This window comes from Rhipicephalus sanguineus, chromosome 1, assembly GCF_013339695.2.
Source record: "Rhipicephalus sanguineus isolate Rsan-2018 chromosome 1, BIME_Rsan_1.4, whole genome shotgun sequence".
NCBI classification, from domain to species: domain Eukaryota; kingdom Metazoa; phylum Arthropoda; class Arachnida; order Ixodida; family Ixodidae; genus Rhipicephalus; species Rhipicephalus sanguineus.
In genome coordinates, this window is record NC_051176.1 from 49,552,650 (window position 1) to 49,578,321 (window position 25,672).

General features: G+C 47.2%; 1 protein-coding gene across 1 annotated transcript in view; it reads left to right on the plus strand.

The window, feature by feature from the left end:
• The first annotated feature begins 11,013 nt into the window (after nt 1-11,013).
• The window catches only part of LOC119386361 (uncharacterized), a 55,421-nt gene continuing 40,762 nt past the window's right edge, over nt 11,014-25,672 (plus strand). Inside the window, exons 1-4 of the mRNA XM_037653713.2 lie at nt 11,014-11,291; nt 17,970-18,052; nt 20,648-20,806; nt 24,286-24,495. Of these exons, the coding sequence (XP_037509641.2) occupies nt 11,153-11,291; nt 17,970-18,052; nt 20,648-20,806; nt 24,286-24,495 (591 nt within the window). The 5' untranslated portion in view covers nt 11,014-11,152. The remainder of the gene's footprint in view (nt 11,292-17,969; nt 18,053-20,647; nt 20,807-24,285; nt 24,496-25,672) is intronic.

The window sequence follows — 25,672 nt, forward strand, 5'->3', positions numbered from 1 at the left end:
TTCTCACAGCCTCAATTTAAGTCTGTCAAGTGCGTGCACTGGCCTCAGATTAGAAATGGATTTATGTGGAAACGTGTTGCGAAAGTTTGTGAGTTTTTCATGCGAGTCCAAAACGCCAAGCTGCTCTAGGTGACCAAATTGAAAAGTTAGTACCAACAGCTCGCGTGACGCGCTTGAAGTCGCTCTGTCCAACACGATGGGTTCAGAGACACGATGCTCTGAATGTGTTTGTAAATATTCTCCATCCCGTTCTGTCTACTCTCCAAAACATTAGCGACAGCTGGAGTGATCGGGAATCTTCGTCGAACGCTCAAATCCTACTGTGCGCTTTGCAGAGAAGCGAGTTTCTTGTCTGTCTCTTTGTGGCGGAAAAAGTTTTCTCCATAAGCTTGCCGTTAAGCAAATACTTGCAAACTGTAAGCATGGATCTTTCATCCGCTCTCACATTGGCTGATGACGTTTTGTTTACTGCACGTAACCTTAGATCCCGAGCTCACGAGGTATTTCATGAACTTTTTGAACATATTACGTCAGTTTGTGAAGAGATTGGCTTGGTTATTGAAATACCAAGGATCGTGGTCAGCAAAGGATGCGCTCAAATGTGCCTTCGTCGACACCGGAGGAGTATTTCCGTCGTTGTGTGTTCCTTCCATTTCTCGAAGCTTTCACAGAACAAATCGATGAGAGATTCGTGAAGCACAAGAGCATTCTTACTCAATTTAAAGTTCTCCTTCCTTCTTCATTAAGCCTGTTACCGAGCAAGGACGACGAGAATGCAATGCGCATTCTCTGTGAGAGCTACCATTCTGATGTCGGGGACTCCGTGTCGTCTGCCGTGGGGGAGCTACATCTCTGGTACAGAAAGCTTCAGCGGCTTGAAAAACGCCAATGGGTCCTTTGGAAGCCCTGCAGTCCTGCCCGCTGGTATCTTTCCTGTGATCCGAAAACTTCTTCAAATTATGGCTACTCTCCAGTAACGACTTCTACAAGTGAGAGGTCCTTCTCAACTCTGAGACGTCTTAAAACCTATCTTCGCAACACGACTGGAGCACTAAGGTTAAATGGTCTAGCTTTGCTAAATATTCACCGAGAAGTTCCTCTATCACCTGAGGAGATTTTGGGCGAATTGGCAACGAAGCCACGACGGCTGGACTTAAGCTGTAGAGTGTCTCATCCGCAAACGCGCCACTGCTACAAACGCCTGCTTGAGAACAGACCTATGTACGCTGCCTACTGAATTGAGTGGTTTTAAACTAGCTTCTACTACATGCGTGCCTGTAGTGTTCGTTTAAAAATTTTCTTCGCTTGGTTTAGCTATTTCACTTGTGCTTAATCATACAGATTACAACTTTCGGGCTCTGTCCACATGATATATTATCTTGCTCTTCACTCACTCCGCCAGTTCATTATTAACGCATTCCTAATGTTAGTATAGGACTGTATAGGTCAACCTGTCTGGCTCACATTCTCTTCGTTGTTCCAACTGATTTAGCTTGCGCATTTCTAGAGTTAGTCCACTTCACCAGTCATTAATAACTTTCTAAAATGCTTACAAAACTCACCGCTGCCACGGCTGTCTAGGTAAGAGCTTAAACGGATGACCATATCTCTACAACTTGCCGTCTTCTGTGACGTAACCATCGGCGCCGCTATCGTGTCTGTCGTCAGCGCGACTTGCGTGCTTCCCTAAGTATGAATTTTCATCAGACTTTCTCCCTGATCCTAACCCCCTTTCTACCATCAGAAGCGAGGCGCTTTTCTTGTGCCCATGCTGGTGACTGAAATAGTGCATAATGCTTACTTCTCTCTGAGTTTTGTTCCTCAGGTGGCCCAACATCAGCAGCAAGACAAGAGAACGAGCACACAACTGCACCAAACACGCCTGTGATGACGCAGCTGCCTTGACAGACGCAAATCCTTCTGTCGCAATGTTGGCAAACACGACTGAGGCACTTACCTGATTCGACTTTAATTCTGCCAACGATGCTATGACAGTACGCGTCAACGGCCAACTGATTTTCCTACCCTACCCAAACGAATTTCGGAAGTATTTTTCATGATGTCAGGTTAATCTTTCACATTTCAAACATACGAGACGACCTTGACAGAATTAAATTTATAGACCTCTTGTAGACCCGAATAAAAAGTTTCTCGGTGTCTGAATCTGTGTGGCGTCATTTCTCTACTTTTTAACCCCAGTCACATTGTTTCTATGCAATGATTTATTCCCTTGATATTATATGAGCTCTTATGAACTGTTGTCATGGAGTCAGTGTATTTATTCAGACTATGCCTTTCGTACAAATGCACCTAGTTAAGGCTGACAATTCACTTTGAGATATAGTTTCACGAGGCTCAAAGGAAACATAATATATGATGTTCGGCTCTCATAATTTAGAACATGCTGACCTGCAGAGTTTTTCTTAACAGCATTGCGCGACCGCCAACCGGCCGGCATATCGCCCCCTTCTCACTGCACGGAGCGGCAAAACTAATTTTGTCATAGACAAGGTTGTTGGAACTGTTATGCGTTGGTTTAATAAATTTGCCGTTTTTTTTCTACGTGAACTGCTTCCCTTAATGGATTCATGGCCCTGTCAGGCTCTTGCAAGTTAACAGTTAGGATGTCTCTGGAAAACACCGAAGAAGTAATAATAATAAATATCATCATCATTGTTGCTGTTATTATTTGGCATTTTATTTGCTCTACGATTTTTCCAGCGGAAGCAAGGAAACGGCATGTTACGCAAGGTCCCCCCCCCTCCACATACACACCAAATATGCAATCACATGACTTTCGTCCGATTTTGAACCCCCCCCCCCCCCTGACAGAAATCCTGGGTGCGCTACTGGTATATGCTACCTTTGTAACTCAGACCCGAAGGTCGCGGGATAGAATCCCGGCCGCGGCGGCTGCATTTTCGATGGAGGCGAAAATTTTGATGCCCGTGTACTTAGATTTAGGTGCACGTTAAGAACTCCAGGTGGTCGAAATTTCCGGAGCCCTCCACTACGGCGTCCCTCATAATCATATCGTGGTTTTGGGACGTTAAACCCCAGATATTATTATTGGAACGCTGCTTCCCTGGAAATTTAGGAACGCAGAGCCATAGAGCATGCGGTTTGCGTTCTTTCAATTTAGGAGTAGATGAGTGAATACAAACACATTTCTAGAGCCAGTTAGGAAAAGTCGACCTCAGGGCACCTCTGGATATGATTATTAACTTTGGACTCCCGGTGAGAAGGACAGCGGGCAGTTATGGAGGGGGGGGGTTAGTCGGCCTCGGGGGGGGGGGGGGGCGTTACAACCCCCGAAACACCCCCCGTCGGTGCGCCACTGGTCTGCTGGACCAGACTTTGTCAAAGTAACAAGTACATGCATCGTGGTGGGTTTCCTATAAAACACGCCAGATCACGTATATATATATATTATATATATATATATATATATATTATATATATATATATATATATATATATATATATATATATATATATTATATATATATATATATATATATATATTGTAATGACGAGAGAAATAGACACAACGCCTATTCGCTAGGCCGGCTGTTCTGTTCTTCGTCGTTCTCCTCTTTCCGCCAGCCGATCTCGCGCCCGTGCCCGAACGCCGCTGTCTTCCTTACACTCGGCCACGCTGCGAAATTACATGGCGAGCCGCAGAAATGTTTTCGGGTGGACGAGATTGGCTGTGCCACGCTGGTAGCTGCAGGCCCACAGGCCCTAGACGCTGAAGTGAAAACGTCTCTGGCGGGCGGTACTGGCTGTGCCTGGGTGGGCGTTCTTTTGCACGCCACGACGTGTCTTGCAGAAATGCCGAATACTCAGGCGGTCGACTTTGGCTGTCTCGTTGTGGCCGCAGTTCTCGGCCACGCTGCGATTCGGTTTTGGGATCTGCCAGAAGGGTATCTGGAGGGCGAGACTGGCTGCATCGCTGAGGCATGGTCTCGGCCACGAAGCGACTTTTTGTCGGCCGCTGCCAACCATACATCCGGCAGCCGACTTCGGCTGTGTCGTGGAGTAAGCGGCGGACGCAGCACGCTCGAACAAGGTTGAGCTTCTTTGGGAAAGAAGATGGTACGTCAACGGGCTCTCTGATGAGCGACAGGGCAAGTTTCTTGCGCTTGTCCCCGAGAACCTTGTCGCTCAGCGTGAGTTGATCGGGTGCGCATTCGGTCACCGAATGCCCTTGAAGTAGCAGAAGCGGCTCCAGTGGCTGTGGAAGCACAGCTGATGTGTGCCATGGGCTCTTCCGGTACCTTCGCGAAAGGCGGGTCATACACGACAGGTACTGGCACCTGCGTAAGGGTGGTCATTGTCTCTGGTAACGTCGCGGAACTCGAGATCCTTGGTGGGCCACTCCGCGCGCGGCCATCCGACCGATGAGCGTCAGGTTCCCCGTAGACGCAGACCGCCTTGTGGTGACCCGTACGGCATTCATGTTGTACGCTGGCGGTCAGAATGAACTGCCCGTCGTAGTTTGCAGAATCGCACGCCAGGCGACCGGAAGGGCCGATGGTGGCTCCATCTTCCGGCGGCGCATCGATAACCTCGGCCATGCCCCGGCTTGCAGATCCCGACAAAACAGGCAAAACCTCGATAAATGTGTCCTCGGCAGCCATAGATTTCTTGCGCGAAGCACTCGCGACACACTCGGCCAATGACTGCCGTGAAGTCGGCAGATGTGCCTGCGGCTGGTCAATGAGGATGCTCTCGCTGCTGGACATCTGTGGCTGCGGTCTTTTAACTTGGGAATTTGGGGCCGAGAAAGTGTTCGGAGTGAAACAGCGGAGCTTTACTCGGCCGCCAATACCAGAACACAACGACACCAGCAACAGAACACACAGATGGATAGACTGGGATGCCTTCCGACACACCAGAAACCAGAGGGAAGACGGTGACGACGAGATCGAAGACATCAACTCGTGGACGGCCGAAATCACCAAGAACGTACGCGACGCGACGAAAGAAATTAAAACGGACGCGGAGATAGACAAAGTAGACAGCCGGCTAGCGCATCTCATCGAGGCCAAACAGTCGATACTCAATCGATGGAAGAAACAACGGCTCAACCGCAGACTCAGAAAGCAGGTGGCGGAGCTCAACCGAGCGATCGAAGATCACTGCCGCGTGCTATGCGCGCAACAGTGGAACGAGATCTGCAACGCAGCAGACGGGCAGATGCACAGCGGGAAGACGTGGAACCTGCTGCGGCATCTGCTCGACGAAACCAAGACCAAGTCACACCAAAGGGACAGACTCGCCAAGCTCATACATCGGGCGGTCTCGGTACACGGCGCCGATGAAGTCACCAGGCGTATCAACGACAAATATCTGCCAACTACACCCACCGAACAACACGCGCCGTACGGCGGCCAACCCAACGCGAACCTCGATCGCGATATTGACGTCGAGGAAGTCCGCGCGGCCCTGCACGGCCTCAACAGCCGGTCGGCGGCCGGCCCGGACCTCGTCACGAACAAGGCGCTGAAGAACCTCGACGACGGCTCCATTGAGAACCTAGCAAAGTACTTCAACAAGTGCTGGAAAGCGGGCGAGCTGCCGAAGCAGTGGAAGACAGCCAAGACCATTCTGATTCCCAAGCCGGGGAAGCCACCGGACACGGACAACCTCCGGCCCATCTCGCTCACGTCCTGCGTGGGCAAGGTGCTGGAGCACGTCCTGCTCAACAGGTGGCAAGATTACCTGGAACGAGAAGGGCTGTACCCGGCCACGGTAATCGGCTTCAGACAGCACCTGAGCACGCAGGACGCGATGCTGCAGCTCAAATACCAAATCATCGACGGCGATGGCAGCGCACGCGACAACAAGGCAATCCTGGGGCTCGACCTGCAGAGCGCCTTCGACAAGGTGAAACACTCGGCGATCCTGTCCCAAGTCTCAAATCTCAACATGGGTGAGAGATCCTACAACTACATTAAGGACTTCCTCACGGACAGGACCGCCGAGCTGCGAGCAGGCGACCTACAGACGCAAGAGAAGAAGCTCGGGTGCACTGGCACACCGCAGGGGTCGGTCATCTCGCCGATGCTGTTCAACCTGGTAATGATCGGAGTGGCAGAGAAGCTCGCGGATGTCGAACACGTCAGGCACACCATCTACGCGGACGATATCACGCTGTGGGTGACCGGTGGCAGCGACGCCCACATTGAGTGCGCGCTGCAAACCGCCGTCGACAGCGATAGAAGACCGGTTGGAGGGCACCGGACTGATATGTTCGCCGAGCAAATCGGAGCTCCTAATACTCCCACCTACCAACAACGTCAGAAGGCAAGACCAAAAAACGCGAATACGAAAAGATCCGAATCATAACCAAATCCGGCAACGTTATCCCCGAGGTCGGTAAAATCAGGATCCTAGGCATGGTCATCGAGAAGCACGGAAGAAACGGCGACATCATCGCCCGTCTTACAGCGAAGGCGGCCAACGCGACGCGACTCCTCAAACGAGTCACGTCCCGGAAAGCAGGCATGAGAGAGGAGAGCCTAATCAGGCTCGTACAATCCTTTATCATCAGCCACGTCACTTACGGTCGCAGCCTACCACAGATGGCTGCAACACGAACGCAACAAAATCATGCCATCATCAGAAGAGCGTACAAAAATGGCGTTGGGCCTGTTGAGGTCCCGAGCACGACCCGCCTCTTACAACTCGGGATACACAACACGCTCGAAGAAATAGCCCGAAGCACAACGGAGCGCTCAAACTGGAGCGGGCTGTCCACGACCAATGCCGGGAGGAAAATACTGGATGACCTGGGAATAGGACACTCGAACGAAGCGGAGACGAAGCTCCCCGTCCCCAAATAGGTCCGACGCCAGACCAGAACCGACCCCATACCCAGAACATGAATCCCGACTACAACAAGGGAAGAAGAGCGGCGAGGGCCAAGGCTCTCATCGACCTGCACGCCAACGACGAGCACGCGCGATATGTGGACGCGGCCCGAATACCAACAGAACGCTTTCGCAGCGGTCGTCATCGAGGCGTCGACCGGCGCAACAAGGACGGCAGCGAGCGTGAAGAGCATTGGAGCGGAACAAGCGGAGGAGGTGGCCATCGCCCTGGCCATCATCGACCCAGACTGCCACACCGTGCTAAGTGACTCGAGACAGGCGGTGCGAAACTTCGCCAAAGGCCAAGTATGTAGAGAGGCCGAACGAGTATTGCGTGCGGCCAAACTGCAAGACAGAAAAGTAAGAATTAAGTGGTTCCCGGCGCACGCGGGTGACGCGTCGGAACGCAATGCCAATCACAACGAGACGCACACAGCAGCGGCGCGAGCGCTAACTAACCGCGCCCCGGCGACAGACCGTCAGACGTGGTTCGGAGCCAAGGACCGCATGACGGACTATAACGACATCACAAAAGCCTACCAGCATGGCTCGCAGGACTTTCCCACTCCCGCACCCGCGGTTGAGTCGAGCGGAGGCGGTACTATTGAGACAGCTCCAGACCGGATCGCTACCAGAGTCCGGGACTGATGCATCGCATGTACCCCGAGACATACCCGACCGACAAGTGCCAGGTCTGCCGGAGGGAGACGGCGGATCACACGCACATCTTGTGGGACTGCATCAAACACCCAGAGGAAGCGAGATCAAGAACGATCCCGTCGCGGCTCGAGGAAGCCGCGAAGAGCTACGACCTGGATCAACAGCTCTGGGCCGTCCAGCAGGTCCTCGGGGCGCTCGAAAGGCAGGGACCCAGCGAGCCGGCAACGGCGAGCGGAGACCCGCGCCGAGTAACGGCAACCCCGAAGACGACGTAGGCCCTCGTCGGGGCGCGCGAGCGCCCAACTGCAGGCCCAAAATAAAGTTTGTTCCAATCCAATCCAATCGGCCGCCATCTATAATGAGCTGAACTTCACCAGACAAGAGGTAGTCAGCTCCCAAAACCATGTCAGCGTGCAAGTCCTCGAAGACGGGAACGGCGGCAAGGAACTTGCTCCCGGCTTCGGTTTGTATCTTCAAATCCAGCGCACCGACTGGCAATGCGTTCCCGCCGAGGCCGCGCAGGGGTGCCTCGGACCAAGGCTGCAGGGAGGGCGACTGGGGCGTGGCGTCGATGCAGCGCAGTACTTGGAGCTCCCGTTTGGACAACAGCAGTAAGCTCACCGATTCCGTCGACGCGAACCTGTACTGTTGGAAGCGGCTGTGTTCGGTATTGGGTGGCGCGACGTAGTGCATGTGGTGGTGGTGCCAGATCGTCACAGTTTTCATGGGAAATCCGTCCGAAAACAGCGATGAGCCTCGCACTCCATTGCAGCCAGGAGTGCTGCTTGACGCCTTCATATTTATGCCATGCCTCGGCACCACCACGAAGGCGGTCTATAGCCACCAGCCATTTTTGGTTGTCGTGCCAGGCATGGCGAGAGCCGAAAGAATTGATGGCCTCAATCCACAGGGCAGCGTCATCCTGGAAGCCTCGGAACTCCGGCACTGCCGAAACAGCCGATGATGGAGCGGTGGATGAGAATACGGAGTTGGTCGATGCCAAGACGTCGAGCTGCTTCGACAGTTGCGTGAGGGCATGGAAGACCTCCGCGACTCTGTCGGGTGAGGCGCCTGATGTGCAGGAAATCACGTCCGTGGAGTATGCGGCTGTCGCAGTACTCACGCCGGCGAGATCCACGGCCAAGGGAGCGTGAACGGGCGTCTCTTGGCGGCTCAGATGTTGGTAGAGTCTTTGGTACTCCATCCACGCCTTTGGAAGCGTGAACTACTTTCCCAGAACACAGCGCGTGCGCCAAGAGGTCGTGAACCTGTAGCAAGGCTAGCGAGGCCGCCGAGGAGGCCTGGACGCCGTCCCCAGACGGTGCTTTCAGCGCCGGCAGGTTGACAGGTAACGGGAAGGCATGGACGCCGTCCCGGAACCGGCGCTTGTTGCGGCGGCAGGTAGGCAGGTTCCATGACGCACGAGCACAAGTGATGTCTGGCTTAAGACTTCGTTTTCGACGACTGCGCCATTGTAATGACGAGAGAAATAGACACAACGCCTATTCGCTAGGCCGGCTGTTCTGTTCTTCGTCGTTCTCCTCTTTCCGCCAGCCGATCTCGCGCCCGTGCCCGAACGCCGCTGTCTTCCTTACAATATATATATATATATATATAATATATATATATATATATATATATATATATATATATATAAACAGCACTAACAATCGGCCAGATCACGGTTGTTCCCATGGGAGGAATAAAGATTTCGGTCTTTTATTCTAGGTTGACACATACGGTACATTCCATTTATATTCCTTGGGATTACGTGCCAAAACCACGATATGATTACGAGGCACGCCGTAGTGTGCACCTAAAGATAAGTACATAGACGGGTGTTCTTGCATTTCGCCTCCATCAAATTGCGGCCGCCGTGGCCGCGGGAATCGCACCCGCGCAGGCAAAGCAACATTTCGATGCATGTACACATCGGATTTTCCGTCCGATCGCCCGCTACAAAGCGCACGGCATCATTAATAATCATCATCAACAACTAATATCCCCTAGCGGGCCCGGGTCGGGTCTGGTCATGAACAAGCGCGCCTGGATTAGTTTAGTAACGAACGCCCGGGCGCGGGCCGGGCCCGGGCTGGGTACGGTCAAGTACGCTCGGGCCCGGGCCGGGCCCGGGCTTGGAACCACGGGCCGGGGCCGGGCTCGGGCTGGGTTCGGTCATGTACGCTCGGGCCCGGGCCGGGCCCGCGCTTGGAACCACGGGTCCGGGCTGGGGTCGGGCTTCATAAAGCGGGCCCGGGCCGGGCCCGGGCCGTAAAATCCGGCCCGTGCAGTGCTCTAATCCTGAGTCTCGGACATCCATAGGACGTACGTGCGTATATGAAACTTCATATGGGTCATCTCTAGAAAATATCCGTTGGAGCCTGTGTGTAATTATTGTGGGTATAAGTTTCCTTTGAGACACTAGCTGGCGTAGCCAGAGGTGGAGGTGGGGAGGGCTTCAACCCCCCTTCCCCGAAAATTTTCAATTTTGCACGTGTTATATATATATACGCGCACATACAAACGCTGCATGCACGAATTAACATACATAAAGTATGAAAGTGAACCCCCCCACCCCCGAAAAAATTTCTGGCTACGCTACTGCTTTGGGAATGCGGACCAGGGGCGTAGCCAAAAATTTTTTTCGGGGGGGGGGGATTCAACCATACATTATATATGTTCGTGCGTGCGTTTGTATGTGTGCGTGTATATATGCGCAAGCAAAATTGAAAAAATTCGGGGGGGGTTGAACCCCCCCCCCCCCTGGCTACGCCCCTGATGCGGACTGTAACTGTGAATATATGCACTGAGACGAGATCGAAGTACACAGAATAAGTATGTAATTAAGAACGCGGAAATTTGTTTCGCAACGTTATATTTTTATATACTACATGTCCAGAACAAAATGCAGCCGCTAATTATGGCTGCTAAGGTATGCTGCCCAGAGAGTTGGGGGAGGGGTTCCTTCACCCCTATTCTCTGCAACTGACGCCTCTGACTTTGTTTATGGACTGTTTTCTGTAATAAAACTTACCCTTATCACCCACCACGGCACCGATCGATTTTTCTCTCAATTCTATGCATGTTGCCGTCCAAATTAACTATGAGGCTCCAGATATGTCGGGCAGGGGTTCAAACTCACTGTAGAGGTAGCAACATATGTTGTTGGAACAATACGCTCCGAAATTTCCTTCTAATCTGACACGCATAACTTCCAAGTCGGACAGGGGTCCGTGCCTGCTTTTGAATTTGCCGCCGTAGGTACGTAAGCTTGGTGGTTCCATAGGTTCCATGTAGGTTCCCTTCCCGAGTGTATCATCTTACGCATATCATCTACGTAATGTGGGAGCATGTCGTAGTGTATTTTTCTTGACCTCAGTTTTTATGGGCTTGCTCTGCTTTCTTCCGACGCGCGTTGTCATCCCCCTCTCGCTTCGTTGGCTTCATCTTTGAGCAGTGCCGCCAGTGCCGCCACGGTCTTTTCATTCTCGTAAAATCCACGCACGTGTCGGTCGCAAGCGCGGCCGTTCTCTCCAGCCACGGCGGCTACAAAATCGAACACCGCGGTCCCACCTTTAACAAGCTGGGCCGCGCGATCGTCTCAAAAAGACGTTATGAGCAATTTTCAGGAAATATGTGTCGTCCGCACCGACGGTGACCTGCCGCTGGCGAAGCACAAGTCGACAAAAACTGGCATGACTGTGTGTGTGTCCGAATTCGATGGGCCGCTCATTAGCGGCTACCTTTGCATCGGTAAGTGCGGTGTCACACCAGTCCGTTGCCTCCCGACTGTGTATTCATGCAGCGTCTGCGACAGTTGCGCTGACTACGCGCATGTGGCGGTTGACCACCGCCCACCACACAGCTGTGCGCGGTGGTCTGATGTTTACAAGTAATTCCATTCGCGTAATTTTATTTTGCCTGCAGTGTGAGCTTAATTACTAACGTGAACGCAAAGTTCGAACCCTGAACATCTAAGCGACCGCAGTCGTGTGAACAGTCGAAAGTATTTAAAAATCTCTTCAGCTATTTTGTTAATGCGTTTTATTAGCAGTCCAACTGCAAGCCACTGAAATACCGACTAGGTTGGGTTAACTTTAAGTCAACATCAAGCGTTGCACGCCGAAGCGTTGTATAAAGCAAAAAAAAAAAAAAAGAGAGAGAGAGAGAGAGAGAGAGGTGTGGGAATAACAGTTCAGCATATACTGTAAATAATCTAATGAACTTATGCATAATTGCTGCGCATAATCTGCCGTGGTTTGGGCAAATAATATGTTGATAAAACACATTCTAGTGCAGTACTCAAGGCACTAAAGTTTAGTTTCTGCAGTGATATCGATAATCAGCAACAAACAGCATTTAATGAAGTTGCATAATTTACTCTTGGGTATATGACGAATGGCAGTAAACAGAAATTACATGCTGTGAAGGGCACAGAAATAAGTGGATGAGCAGGAAGACACAAGCACTGCATTTTTTGCCATTTCACTTGCAACTGCTGCGCTGTGCCTAGTGAGGGGCATCGCTAACTAGCCTGAAGTTGACTCCATACTGAGTCAACTCTGAACAGGAGACAACAGAATGAGTCATGCCCATCTTAGCATGCAAGCGCACCAGTCTCTGCCAAGCACGTACTCACCAAATCTTTCGACACATGGAGCTCAGGAATAATTAATCGCCATCACAACCATGCACCCAAGTAATGCAGTTATGTATCCAGTTTACCTGACGATTTCAGGCTGCAGGATAATCTTTTGTGTTTTCCTTAATACAAGAAAGGGGAGAGGAGGGCTGCAAATTGTAAATATTGAAACTAAATCAAATGCAAATCACATAAGAATCATATAGTATTGGTTGTATAGTGAATCAGACATTCATATTAGTAGTAGTTTCAGAAAAATCCCAAGATGTGAAAATTGTTTTACATCACTGGTGAGAAGGCCACCAGTAATGTCAAACAATATTCACATCTTGGGATTCCCAACATTGTAATTAGATTTGGTAATTTCAGTGCTCATTAAAGCATGCTAATTGGCCAGTTGATATGTGTGACCTTCGCGACCAAATTAGATGCGCATGTCCTCCCTAACAAACAAGGCATCCAGGGGATGTACTAAGGATGTCCCATATGGGATTTCTTGGGCATCCTTTGGATGGGGGGGGTTTGCGGCTAACCCGGGAAACTTTCCAAGTAACACAAAAGACGTCATCCGTAGGATGTCTCAGAATCATATGCATGCAGGATCTGAGTGGGACATTAGCCGTTTCAATTCTACTCGTACACTTTCATGTACAGAGCATTCCATAATGAGAATGAGGAACAAGAGTCTATACAGAGAAAGCACTCTGCATCAAGATATTCACTGGCATGTCGTATCTTGTTCTAGCTGGGATGTCTTGTCTTGTTCTAGAGCAAAATTAAGTTTCTGTTGGGTCAGACTGGATCCCTGTGTATATTCGAGTAATTTTATTTTAATTTTACTGGAAAACAAATGCATGATGTCAATAATCGCAGCAAGACAAATAAAACAAGTAAATCTAGGTGCTGATGCTTGTGTTGCAGGGAGTAGAAAATACTGCAAAAAGCCTACCCTTGTCAGGTGTAGTGGACGTGAGCAGTGCACGGTGAACACATGACTGCACATGATGAACTTGTAACACATCACATCAATATCACTTGTAATGCACAGCATGCATGCAGAAGAACAGATGAAATGCAAGCGCACATACCTGCATGAGTGCCCATTAGGCAGTGCAATGCGCAAGTTGCCTTCCTCATGACCTTCCATTGGTACAGGTGGGATACATTCAATGAGTAAAAGTTTCAGTGTAAATGCTGCAGCAAAATGCACAAACTGTGATGTGTGCACGTGCTTGAGAAGCTTAGATTTGATTTATAATGGGAACGAAATGAAAACTAGTTTCTATTTCCATAAAATTGAAAGATCACGCTTTTCGCTGCAAGGCTGGCTATGATGTGTGTGCCAAGAAAAGTCCTGAATGTCGTTCGTCTCCTTGGCACTGTCTTCAACTAAACTTGAAGGCAGTTCCAAGGAGATGAAACAGTGCCTTCAAAAATGAAATGGAAGCATACATGGATGTTATCACGTGTGTACTTTTATTTCATTTTTGATCGTGTACAATCAACTGTGTAAGATATTAAAAAAGTGTTGAAAAATAATCAGATTTTTAATGGTGGCTACTTGATTTGAGGACCAAAGTTTTGTATATTCAATTCAAGGATTGGCTCTAATACTAGAAAATTCTATTCTTTATTCAAAATTTTTTGTTATTCGCACACCTTCCAAAAAATCTTGTCATGTATTGCTCCTAGTATTGCTGTAGCCATTTTGCCATTTTTATTGCGCATTTTTGTAATGTACACATAATAAGAAAAATGTGAGAGCTATACAAAACGAAGGCCTGTTTCATTCAGCGAGTGAAAACGTGTATAAAAGAGAAGAAACAACACTTAGCGGTAATCTTTACCAAATCAAGCTTATTCACCTTTCGAAAAAAGTAAAGATAGGAGCTGTCACTAAAAGCTACTACAGTGAGTAGCTCGACGAGGTGACAGCCCCTCCTTGATAGGACAGCAGGAGGCAGTGAACAGGATAAATAATAATAACATGGAACAGGTTGCAAAGGTACACAAGAGTTATTGATACATGTTAGCGGAAACTGTAGAACATTAGTATAACAGGATATAACGAAGAAAAAAAAAACCAAGTGTGAAATAGTGTTGGCTCTAGGTGAAAAAAACAGCATTAAAAAAATGACAAAAAACAACGAAATAAGGTAACATATATACCCATCGCGAACCTTGAAGGATGTATACAAATAAGGTGTCTAACAATATGAACAATATTTTGGCTTATTTATATACATATATCGCGGAGCACTTTCATTGTTAACTTTTCAATATCGATGCCATTTGTTTTCTGCAACTGGTTTAACAGTGATGGTAGCTGGTAGCGGATGATTTGCTTCCCATAGTTTGTGCGACATTGTGCCACTTCCCACTGCTCTGGGTTACGGGTGTTGTATGCTACTGCATTTGTTTTAAGGTTGGCTAAGTTTCGCAAGGCATTGTCTTGGTTTTTTGTGCATAGTTTGTAATAATGATAAATCCTATATTCGTATAGTGATGGAACTGTAACGATACGGAATTTGGCAAACAGTTCAGCTGTATGTGACAAACAGGGCACCTTACAAGTTAGTCTAATAATTCGCTTTTGTAATAGTTTCGACCAGCAGTTTCGACTGGTAGTCCTGGCTTCATCGGGGTCTCTTGTAAACGCTGATAAAGGCTGGACCACCAGTCGAGACTGCTGGTAAATAAAGATAACTGCTAAGTTGTGTTTCTTCTCCATTTAAGTACGTCAGGCCCAGGCGTAGGTCGGCAAACTCACTCATGAGTCGACTCACTCAGACTTATTCAGACTCAGATCGAGCCGTGAGTGTGAGTCTGAGTGAGTCCGGGTGAGTAATATTTTGGTGATTTTGAGTCCGAGCGAGTCCGGTTGAGAAAAATTTTAGGAGTCTAAGTCCGAGTGAGTCCGGTAGAGGGAAATTTTGATGAGTCTGAGTCCGAATGAGCCCTAAGCACAAAATATATTTCTTGAGTGAGTCTGAGTGAGCTCCACTTTTCTTCGCCGACCTGTGGTTCTATCTACACAACTTCAGCATTACTATCAGGCTTGTGTCTGCTCACGTTTATACTCCCGCCGACTCGCACATACTTCAAAGCACTAGCGTTCGTACGCCAGCTCAATATTTAATAATCAGAGGTGTGAGTTACGTAAAATGGGAAGGGGGGGCCGGCAGGTTGACCTCGCCTCTGAAAATTCTTTCACAGGAAGTTCTTGATAAAAAATTTGCAGTGGCTTAGCTCGGCTATGCCAGGATATACGTAGCGTTAGCAAAGGTGCAGCTGAATATTCTTAGCTTTCCAGATTGTCTAGGATTATTAGCCTTCTTCTGTTCATTCTTCGTACGCTGAACCGCTAATTGCCAGGCAACTACTTCGGGATCTGATGAGATAAGCTTCTCGGCTCTTCTGCGCCGTCGAGCAGCATTTGCGCTCTCCTTCTCCATGGCGTTACCCACCTGCAAACGCCAGTCAGAGGCACTATCAAGCGGCCCCAGCGCAGTATCAGACGGTGACTGCACAGCGAAGGCGAATAGCTGCGCGCGCGCCGGCGCCACTGTGTCTATGGCTACGACGTCACTCCTCTCGAATGCGGCGCAGACCAGCAGTGGCGAGCCGCGCACGACGGTGGCGGAGTCTGCGCGCGCGCCGGCGCCAGCGTGTCTGCCGCGCCTACGACGCCACTCCTCCCGAACGCGCAGACCAGCAGCGGCAAGCCGCGCGCGGCGGTGTCGGAGAGCGCGTGAGATGCCAGCTCCAGTGACCCAGCTGTGTGACATCACTGATCATCGCGCATGCGTAGCACGGCTCATGACCATCCACGCGAAATCGGCTCCGGCTAGGCAAGTGTAGCTAACGCTACAAAATATCTTGTGTGACTCACCACTTTCAATAAAAATGTCCTTACTGGATTGCAACCACTGTTAACTCATATTTAAAGGTTTGAGATCAAAAGGCGCCAAGAAGAGCACCAAATATGCGAGATCTTGGTGTTAAAGAACATTGACACCATGGTCAAAAAGCCAATTATACGCAATGGACTCGTGAGTTGGCTCACTCAGACTTAGAGAGAGCCACAAGTCTGAGTCTGGGTGAGTCCGAGTGTGCAATATTTTGGTGCGTTTGAGTCCGAGTGAGTCCGACTGAGAAAAATTTCAGTGAGGGCGAGTCCGAGTGAGTCCAGTTCAGGAAAATTTTGGTGAGACTGAGTCCGCGTGAGCTCCAAGGGCAAAATATACTTCATGAGTGAGTCTGAGTGAGCTCCACATTTTTTGCCGACCTATGGGCCCAGGTGCACATATTCTTGTCTCCTAATGTTCTCTAAGCTGGCCACCCATTTAGCCTTGACAGGGGCTGCGCCAAGTTAGTTCAGCCAACACTTGTGCTTAAGGTAAATTTGTGCTCATCTATTTGTTTACACTGATTTCATTGCTCCATGACACAGGATAAGCCCTTTTCTCCTCTATTGTTTGGGTTGGAGGAGACGGTATGAAGCATGCACATGCATGCGCTAAGGTAGGCAGTTGCAGCCTTGAGGAAGACAAGTCCACTTGTCGAAACGTTTTGTCGAAACGTTGGCTCCAGCGACACCTCGTGCTCACAAATTTTTCATGATAAGCCACAGACATGTTGGCTGGTTTTCAGTATCAGGGTGCTGTTAAAGAACTGCAAGGCCATGCCTGCACTCAGCAGTGTAAATTATGTTTGACAGCAAGGTTGCGGTGACATCGCTGGTGCACTTATGCATGAGCTAAAAAGGGTAGAGCCTCTTGGTTGACATTGTGCCTGCCTATCTTTCTGCTGATAAGGTCACTTCATTTGCTGGCTGCAGTTATCCACTGCTTACAGAGCATATTTTACTGCAGTGTGTGACCTGTCCTATGACTGGAACTGCATTTCAGCAAGTGTCTCTCTATGTCATATCTTTGTGACATTGCATTGTGGAGGAGATTAACAAATTGATAACCTTTTGATTCACGTTAAGTGGCACTTTTAAGTTTTTTACCAAACAAAATTGTTGACAGTCCTTCCCTCCACAAACTTCCTTTTACCTACGAAGCACATGCTTAGTTGTTATTCTAGAAGCTGAAATGGCTCAAGGCAAAACTTTTGAAATGAACCTGATGTTTCGAGGCCTGTTCGGTCCCTTCCTCGGGGTTGACTGTATTGGTTGTGGGCACGGTTTCGCGTCTATCTTCTCACCTTGCATAAGAAGCGACGCAGTGCCCACATCCTATACAGTCACGCCCTGAGGAAGGGGCTGAACAGGCCTCGAAACGTCAGGTTTATTTCAAAAGCTCTGGCTTAAGTCATTTCAGCTATTAGAATTATTTAGCCCAGCGAGACAGATCTGTTCAAATGTTTACATTTAGTTCCGATTGCATGCATGGCTTTGAATAAAGAATAGTGGCTTTGTTCATGGTCATTGAGAGCGAGTGGCACTATAAGGCTTGGTAAATTTTCACCTCAAATGGGCTACCCAATATACCTCATCAATAAAGTGCCTGAATTAAAAGAACAAACAGCACAAGCACATCGCAAAATCAAATAAAAACTACAAAGTCAGGCTGTGGTTGAACTTTCACTTGGATATGCCCACATGCTGCTAGCCTCTGGTGCTTGTTTTTCTTGCTGTTACCATACCATGGGAAATTTTTTAAAAATTGGACGGCTTGTAACCAGACTGCTTGTGATGTGGACTGTTAGAAAATTTGATGAGCCTAGTATCTTTTACATGTTGCAAATATACCATGACGTCTCTTTTTCTTTTTCTAATCCAGCAACCGAAGCTCAAGATGATGATGGCCTTCCGCATACGTTAGAACATCTTATTTTCATGGGTAGCGAGGACTACCCTTACAAGGTATTGGCACTGCTGTTGCATTGAAATATACCTGAATGTATTGTTTGCTACAGTGGCTGGGAGGGCTGTTTCTAAACAAAATGAGTGTACAGAGCATGACATGCTCTATGTGTTAAGATAAGCTGGTATAGCTTGCCACATGTGCGCATATTGTTGCCTTCTGCATGCATACTTCACCAAGCTTGTTGCCCTGTTTTGTTAACACTTTGTCATCACTGCAGCATCATCTGCAGAATTGTTTATTTCACAGCCACAAGCACAGTTTGCAGTTTTTCCTTTCTTGTGGGAAGGGCATAAAACCCATAACATTGGCACACAACAGCCAGAAAAGTATTTTGTACTCGCGAAATGTGGAAATAGTTTCACCTCTAGAGTTGCTTTATATTTGAAGTGCTATTATTGAGGTATTTCTGTGCAAAAATGCAAGTTAATTTTTTTTTACAATGGAAACAGTAGACATAATTAGCTTACAGAGTTTTGCACAGTATTGAGGTTTTGTCTGCTCGAAATTTCGTGATTGTAAGGGCCGTGGTGTCATTTTGCCACCACCCACCATTGTCATGCTACGAAGTGTGTGCAGCCTTGACTGTACAATGTTGGCAGCTTAGGTTGTGTTGCATAAGTTCAGCTTTGTGCTTTCTTCCTACATATGAACTCAGCTGGTCAATGGCATGCTTGCGAACGTGCAACTTCTACAGTCAGCCTCTAGGCTGCTTGCAATACCGGGCCAGACATATTAGGTTTTTGGCAAACTTCTGCAACTGTTCATCGCCTGTTTTCATACTAGCAAGCAGCGAACTTTTGCCACAGCCACAATGTCATGACTGCCGAGTCTAACCATCGCTGCTTTGTCAGGTGTCAATGACTAAAGTTATGACCTATTGAGTTGACGCACATTTATTTGCAGCAGCTTTACGGCTTTTCTTACTGGTTTTCTTAACGTTGCCAGAAGTTGTGGTTTTTTAAATTCTAATTTAGAAAAAAGTGGAAATTTTTCAGACGTGTCATCTAATGTTTCTCGTAGTGAAAAGTCTCAGTTCCCTAAAAAAATTTTCAGGTAACATGTAAAACAGAGGAGAGCTGCGGAAATTTCAGCAGCGTAGTAGACAGTGAAAGCAACTGTTATGCCCCAGGTTCCATGTAAGGCTCGCTCATGATTACACTGACATCTGACTATTCTGTGCCAACAAAATTGCAATTATTGTGAGGTGCTTCAAGCGAGTTTCTCACACCGGAGCACCAATGCATTTTTAATAAATGCTGTGGATCTAGTTGGTTCAGAATTCAAGATTAAGAATAACACAAGATAAGGCATATACGAGGACAGGATAACTGACATGGGCCTGAGGTATCGTTTTCGTCCATAGTTTATGTAGTGTAATTCCTAATTTTGTCAATCTTGTCATGGTGCTGTTGACTGAAGCATCAGTTTTTCAGAGAAGGTGCCATGTTTCATACCTATTGCAGGGCTACCTTTTCTCCAAACTCATTGTCTTGATGACCACATGATGGCACCTTTTTACAGGAAATTATTGTTACTTGTTGTGGACACTGTAGGTGGAGTATAGTGGGAAAGCTTTGGATTGGCTGTGGCAATAACTCTGACTCAAACTCTGTCTTGAAAAACTGCATGAAATTTCCTTTCTTTTTCACTTTTTTGCTGTTTTCATGCTGTGTTCTCATTGCAACAATAGTAAATTTTGCATGTTTTATTCCTCCAACTCAATGAAAATACCAAGGTACAAAGCCTCTTGAGAAAATCCCAGAGGTTGACCTCTTCAGTCAACCATTTAGTCACCATTTAGTGGATGAGCAAGATCCGGTATTGGTGATGTTGGCGGAAATTGGTTGGACAAGTTTGCTTACTAAATTTTGAGGTTATAGGTTCAACAGCTGATTGCTATGAAACTTGCAATACATTTGACACTTGGGCAAGTTAGTGGCAATTCACAGTACTAGTAGAAAACTTTATTGTCAATTAATACTAAAAGTAGTGTAAAATACTATGGAGAGAGGCGTATCTTTTTGATTTTCCCAGGAGTCGGGGTTTGAAGGGCAAAGTAGCTGTTCATTGGCAGTGGCACGCGCACTAAATTATTATTGTGATCAAAACATGAAGTTTATTTATCCAAGGTTCATTCCAGCAACGTACATGTCTAGAATAAATTCAACCGGTAATTAGAGTTGTTGAGACAAAGAGGGGGCGGGGGGCGCAAGGCAAGGGAAACCCCTCCCCCTCCCTTCCATAACTGTCAGCTCTGTGGAATGCAAGGTTATCTTCAAATCGATTTTCCATTGTATTTTAAATTATTTTCTTAGTGAAAAATGTGGCGAGTAAAAAAAACAGCACAACAATCCTGCATTACAATTGACAAGTTAGTAAATTACCTTTTCATATAAAGCCAAAGTCTGGTAATTCTTTAGCCAAATATAGTATGATTGCACATAGGAGAAATTGCATAGAGTCAACAGTAACTCCAAAAAAATGCAGACTTCGAAGAAGGCTCGTTGCTTAAGATGCTGAAATGTGCTGTGCGTGCAGTATTCCGTCATGGAGCAGAAAAAACTGTGGCTGTAATTCATGCGTGGGTGCAGGGAATCTTGGACCAGCTGGCGAACCGGTGCCTGGCGTCTGGCACCAATGCCTGGACAGATACAGATCACACGTGTTACACCATGACTACTGCTGGTTCCAGGGGCTTCCTCAACCTGTTGCCAATCTACCTGGACCACATTCTCTACCCGTTACTCACGGTGGGTGTGTTCAACTCTGCTGCACTGGTTTGTCTGTTAGTAGAACAGGGCCACTGTACCTCTGACCAGGTACTTCTGCAGGTACTTCTGCAGTTTGTAAGGTGGTTTAATAGGCCTAACTGTCGCAGCAGTCTTGGTCAGGACATTTATTGAAGCAACATGCCGGCCCTGCTTGCTGGTGCGCCACATTTGTCGGCCTTACAGCTACAGGTGTGTGTGTGTTTTCTGGTCGCTTGTTTTTCTTTTCTCTGGGCCATTCTTCCTGATCATGTTGCATGTCTTCAGAAGAAGAAAAACTGCTTCGTGGGTTATCTGATTGCCTGCTTTGAGTAGTTGTGTATGCACTTTATGCTCATTTTCTTCCTTGTACAGCAGTCCTCTTGTGTGCAACACCGTTGCCCATAGGTCGGCAAAAAATGTAGAACTCACTCAGACTCACTCATGAAGTATATTTTGCCCTTGGAGCTCACTCGGACTCAGACTCACCAAAATTTTCCTGAACTGGACTCACTTGGACTCACCCTCACTGAAATTTTTCTCAGTCGGACTCACTCGGACTCCAACTCACCAAAATATTGCTCACTCGGACTCACCCAGACTCACACTCACGGCTCGATCTGAGTCTGAATGAGTCTGAGTGAGTCGACTCATGAGTGAGTTTGCCGACCTATGCTGGCGTTGCCGCCACTTGTGAAAACACTATCCGGTAAGCAATGCTGACTGCCAAGTGGATTCTGTTGAATATGCACATTACAGGTAATGAGGGTTGAAACTGGTTTCACTGGCTCCTCAAGGCGTCAATCACATTAAACATTTGTTCTCCCCTTTATTGACATCTAGTTCCAAGTCCCGCCTTTTCTCAACGACTGCCTTGTCCTTTGCTCCACCATGCTTGCTCTCAAACCTTTCATGGGCACAGCTTGTGATGCTGTTGAATGCTAAATTCGAGAGTTTTCCAAGAGGAAGCTTACGACCCAATTTAGGTTTCTCTATTTAAGTATACATGTAAAGGCAGGAATGTGTTTCAGACAACCACTGGACCGATCTTAATTAAATTTTTAGCATTTTCTAGAGAAGATGAAGTTTCATTGGCTGTAGGAAATTAAGTTTCAATTTAGGATCATGAATTTCTGCGGAAAATTGTCCGAAGTATCTAGGTTGAGAAAATAGAAAATGAAGCCTACAAATCTGCACCTCTGCACCAACAAAAACTTGGAGGATGCTTCAGCTTTGCCTTCAAGAGTAGAATGCCATAGCATAATTGGTCCTTGTTTGCATCACCTTCTCAGTCGCTAGCCTGGCTTCGCTTTTTAGTGGACATTGTGCCGCTAGGAAAGGACCGTCTGTGCATGTAACATTGGCCGTTTCAGACTATCCTAGAATGCCTACTGCGAGTATAGTTGCTAATGGCCCACTTCGCCATAATTCTTCCTTTTAAATATACATGTATAGGCAGGAATGTGTTTATAAGACAACCACTGGACCGATTTTAATTAAAATTGCAGCATTTACTAGAGAAAATGAAGTTTAATTGACTGTAGGAAATTAAATTTCAATTTAGGATCATTACTGCAAATCAGTGCCTAGTATACTGCAGATCATTGTACATGTATAACATAGAAGACTTCTCCTTACAGCTGTCAAACTGAGATGCAGTTAAGATTTTCAATTGACAATGGTGGAATGAGTGTGAACATGGAAATATATAGCACCTATTTCGACAGCCAGGAACTCGCAAGAAGCAAACAACGCTCCCATAGAGAGAGCAATGGACCGATGGGGAGGGGAGCATGAACTATGTGGCGCATGTAACTGATTAGAAATTTTCGGGAAACCTTCACTGATTTGCTTTTTGTGCGGTTATTATTTTTGTGGAGAAAGGCTAGTCAAAGCAGCATACTTGAAGACTGAGCATAGGTCGGCAAAAATATTGCGGCCCAATCAGACTCACTCAAGAAATATATTTTGCTCTGAGGGCTCATTCGGACTCGCTCACCAAAATTTTGCTCTACCGGACTCACTCGGACTCAGACTCGCTGAACTTTTTCTCAACTGGACTCACTCGGACGAAAACTCGCCAACATATTACCCAGGCAGATTCACTCAGACTCAGACTTGCGGTTTGACTTGAGTGTGAGTGGGCCTGAGTGAGTAGACTCATGAGTCCGTTAGTGTAAAATTAACTTTTTCGATCATGGTGTCGATGCTCCGTAACGCCAATATATGACATAATCTGTGCTCTATGATACGCCTTTGATCTTGTACCTTCAAATACGAGTTATCAGTGGTTTCAATCCAGTAAGGACATTTTTATGAAATACGCGACTCACACAAAGTATATTCATCAAGATCTTCCCGTGAAAGAGTTTGTGGGGAGGGGGGGGGCCGGTTATGGTAGCGCCCCCTCCATAATTCGTGCCTTTGATCAATAAATATTTAGGTGGCGCATAATTGCTAGGGCATTGAGATATGTGTGAATAGACTTGACTATAATCGTATGCCAATATAAGGCTGATAGTAATGCTGAGGATGAGTAGATAGAATCATAGGTTGCCAATAAAAGGTGGAGCTTACTCAGACTGACTCAGGAAATATAGTATTTTGCGTTTGGGGCTCACTCAGACTCACTAATATTTTCCTCAACCGGACTCACTCGGACTCAGGCTCACTAATATTTCCTCAACCGGACTCACTCGAACTCAAACTCACCAAATATTACTCACCCGAACTGACTCAGTCTCAGACTCATGGTCCGATCTGTGTCTGAGTGAGTATGAGTAAGTCAGCTCATGAGTGAGTTTGCCGACCCATGAGACTGAGAAATGTGCTTTTCAGAGAGACCTAGTGCCATTGCTGAGGTATTACGGGGTTTTATCTGGGTTTTCTGTGAACTTTCTTGCCACCTTGACTGATAAAGCAGATTTTTAGGGCATTTCTACACAGTAAAAACATGTTCCTAATAGATTTTTAAAAGTTTTGTTGTTCAAATATTTAAAATTGTGAAAGTGTCTTTTGACCTAACACCAAATGATGCAAATAGAATATTTGAAGTTTCTTATGTTTTCATACCACTAGTAAATTTACTTGTGGCCAGAAGAATTTTTAAGTGTTTGAGACGCTGCTTGAGGTCTGAGGCAACACGAACCAGACTGACCACCCACACCTGACATACTACTTCTTTGGAACCTGTGATTGTGCAACCTCCAAAAGCAGGCGTACGGGGTAAAAACACATATCAAGTGACCAGCCTTCTTGCCCAGCCTTTGCGCTTACCACTGATTGCCTCCAAGGTGAGGTTCATGCACTCTCACATGCTCTGCTGTGTGGAGAGCCAGCGTCACCGCCACAGCTGGGTGCTGAGCTGGTGGCAACATGCACTGGCCTTGGTACTCTTGGAGCAAGACCTTTCTTTGTGGCTTTCATTTCTTGTGCCACATGTATTCATGGCTCGTCCTACCTCCACTTTGCTGTATTTGCAGGAGGCAGCCTTCATCACGGAGGTCCATCATGTGAATGGAGAAGGAGAGGATGCTGGTGTGGTCTACTGCGAGATGCAGGCACGTGAGAACACAGGCGAAAGCTTGTGCATGCTGAACCTGTTGCGTACACTCTATCCAGCTCCCTGTGGCTACCGCTATGAGACTGGAGGCCTCATGCGCAATCTTCGGGAGAGCACTGACAACCAAAAGGCAAGCACCACTCCATTTTAGGGGGATTGCGAAGGGGTTTGTTGCCACAAGCTGCAGAAAAAGAAAAAAAGTAGTTGCTTACAAAGTAAGAATTCAGGAGAAGCCTCTTGTGCAAAAGTGCGCTGTGCTTCTTTTTTTTTATCCCGGAGAGTTTCCAACATTAGTGGTTAGAAAGAAATCTGGCACTAGTGCCTATGTGAGCTCCAAGCATGGGTGTTCAATAAATCACTGGTAGTGCATGAGTTTGCCTAAACTTCATTCGTTTGGTATTAAACAATTTTGTATCGTGTGAATTGATCATAATCAACAAAATATTGCATTATACAGTTAACCTTGATATTACAGTCTTTGAAATCTGCAGTTTATTTTGTTATAGCAAAACATTGTTAAATTGAAATTAAATGTTTTATGCAAACTATAGTCGCTAAAGAATTCATTTTTACACAGAAAGTGCTGCAAGTGTCTGTTAAAATGGCAGTACGAAAGAAAATGCAATTTCAAGGACGTAAAAAAAAAAAGCATTTTGTTGAACCTGAGATCCGGTGATGACGATTTGAAGCCGTGCTGGCGAAGACCTGTTCACAGTGTCCGTACGTCGTACGTAAAGCCACAATAAATGCAGGTCTAATGCACTGTGTTCATATGGGTGAAGCGAAGCTGTCGCACATATTTGGCTGCGGCGACTTGTCATCCAAACTTCAGGTGTTGCCCAGAGCACTGTGACGCCGATGCTACCATGTTCACTGCACTGAACAACTTGCTCTCCACCCAGTCTCATGAATGTGCAAACATTGAAAGCTATCGCACGTCACAGAATCAAAACTGTGGTCTAAAATTGCACGAAAGCAAGGTGACAACCTGAATTATGGCACTTCTGTTTATGATGGCCATGTTTTGTTTTGAGACATCGCGTGCCAAATTAAGAACCGAAAGAATCATTAAGGCGCCACCAGTTTTGGTCGCCCCTCTGCATTGGCTCAACAAAGGTCTTCCAAGCCAGCCTCATCACAGAACATCCGCATAACTTTATAGGGCTGGATTGCGGTGTGGCTGGTAACTGCGAGCAGCTTTAAAAAATATTGCTCGGTTGCTTAAACGGGTACTGACACAAAAATTTTGGCCTCGCGTTTTTTTGCTGCAATATGTTGCTGGGGGCCTGTTAGTCATAACACGGCAC